The sequence below is a fragment of the Morone saxatilis genome, unplaced genomic scaffold (genome assembly GCF_004916995.1).
Source record: "Morone saxatilis isolate NCDOM2014 unplaced genomic scaffold, NCSU_SB_2.0 Contig2, whole genome shotgun sequence".
Classification (NCBI taxonomy): Eukaryota; Metazoa; Chordata; class Actinopteri; family Moronidae; genus Morone; species Morone saxatilis.
In genome coordinates this window covers 22,059,878-22,061,098 of record NW_023339762.1, presented here as the reverse complement: position 1 = coordinate 22,061,098, position 1,221 = coordinate 22,059,878, and the positions used below count along the sequence as shown (strand labels likewise).

Here is a 1,221-nt window from a genome sequence, read left to right as displayed (position 1 = left end):
GACTGTGACCCCGTCAGCGGAGGCACTAAAGCAGCAAACTCCGACCCGTACCGCTACAAGATGGACTACCCCTCCCTCGGAACCTGTCTGATTATCAACAATAAGAACTTCGACAAAAGCACACGTAAATACGCCCGTTGGACAAGTCACACACCCACTGATGCACACGTCGCGCGGCCACTTCCACAAATGTTCTGTTCATCCAGAGTGCCAATGCGTCAGCTGATTTCAGTAACTGCCTAAAACCCATTAGTCACGTGTGATTTATACAGTAAACAGGCAGATGTGTACAGGTGTAAACAAAGGGTCAGAGCTCAGCAGACGATGTTCTCCATATAGCTGTATTTCCTGCGTCCACCATTTTGAGGCAGAGGCGGTATGTTTACAGAGAAGAGATGGGGGTAGTGTGACTGAAATCCAGTTCTGAGAAATCTTGATACGTCACAGCAGGTAAAGCACCGGTATAAAAGGCTTCAGGGTCCTGGTACTGTGCGTGTTCACTGCCTCAGTGTAACGGAGCCATTATTGTGTTATAAGACACACATATGCTGTGTTTTACCAGGCCTTTCTGACTGACCTTCTCTTTCCACATTTCAACTCTGTGTGTTTGAATTAAGCTCATGAATGCCTATTAAGGCCTCCACAAAGCCACGCCTCATCACAAGTTCACCAAAAGTGGTCACAGTATTTAGTTGTTATTCCATTTAACACACAGATAAGAGAGCTCTTATCTTGAGTCTACACAATAAAACTTTATTATTAATTAGTGCAGCAGTGAATAACTGTGAAGTAAAGTGCAGAAAGAGTTTCAGCCTGTATCAGAGAGCTGTTCAAAAGTTACGCAAACAGGAAATGTGAGTTCAGAAGGTTCCGGTTGTGCAGCCCTGATCACTGTGCCACAGTGTAGACACTGATAACGCCTCTCCTCCTGTGTGTTTGTGTTTCCCTCTAGACATGAGTCCTCGTAACGGGACCGACGTGGATGCCGCTACCGCCATGAAGACCTTCACTGATCTGGGTTATGACATTAGATTCCACAACGACCTGACCGTGGACCAGATGAAAGAACAGATGTTGAACAGTAATAGAAAATACAGTTTTTCACTCGTTCCTGCTCGGCACTGTGACTGTGTTCACATTCAACATTTAATTTAAAATCACTTTGAAGTAATGCTTGGAAACGGTGATGTTTTTACGGTTGCTTGAGGTGGTTTTTGCCTT

At 45.0% G+C, this 1,221-nt stretch overlaps 2 protein-coding genes across 2 annotated transcripts in view; both read left to right on the top strand.

Moving 5' to 3' along the window:
- Positions 1–1,181, top strand: part of LOC118330421 (caspase-3-like) — a 3,473-nt gene extending 2,292 nt beyond the window's left edge. Inside the window, exons 3-4 of the mRNA XM_035664932.1 lie at positions 3–124; positions 953–1,181. Coding sequence (XP_035520825.1) covers positions 3–124; positions 953–1,155 — 325 coding nt within the window. The 3' untranslated portion in view covers positions 1,156–1,181. The remainder of the gene's footprint in view (positions 1–2; positions 125–952) is intronic.
- Positions 1–1,221, top strand: part of osbpl5 (oxysterol binding protein-like 5) — a gene marked incomplete at its 5' end in the record, with an annotated part of 47,667 nt that overhangs the window by 31,614 nt on the left and 14,832 nt on the right.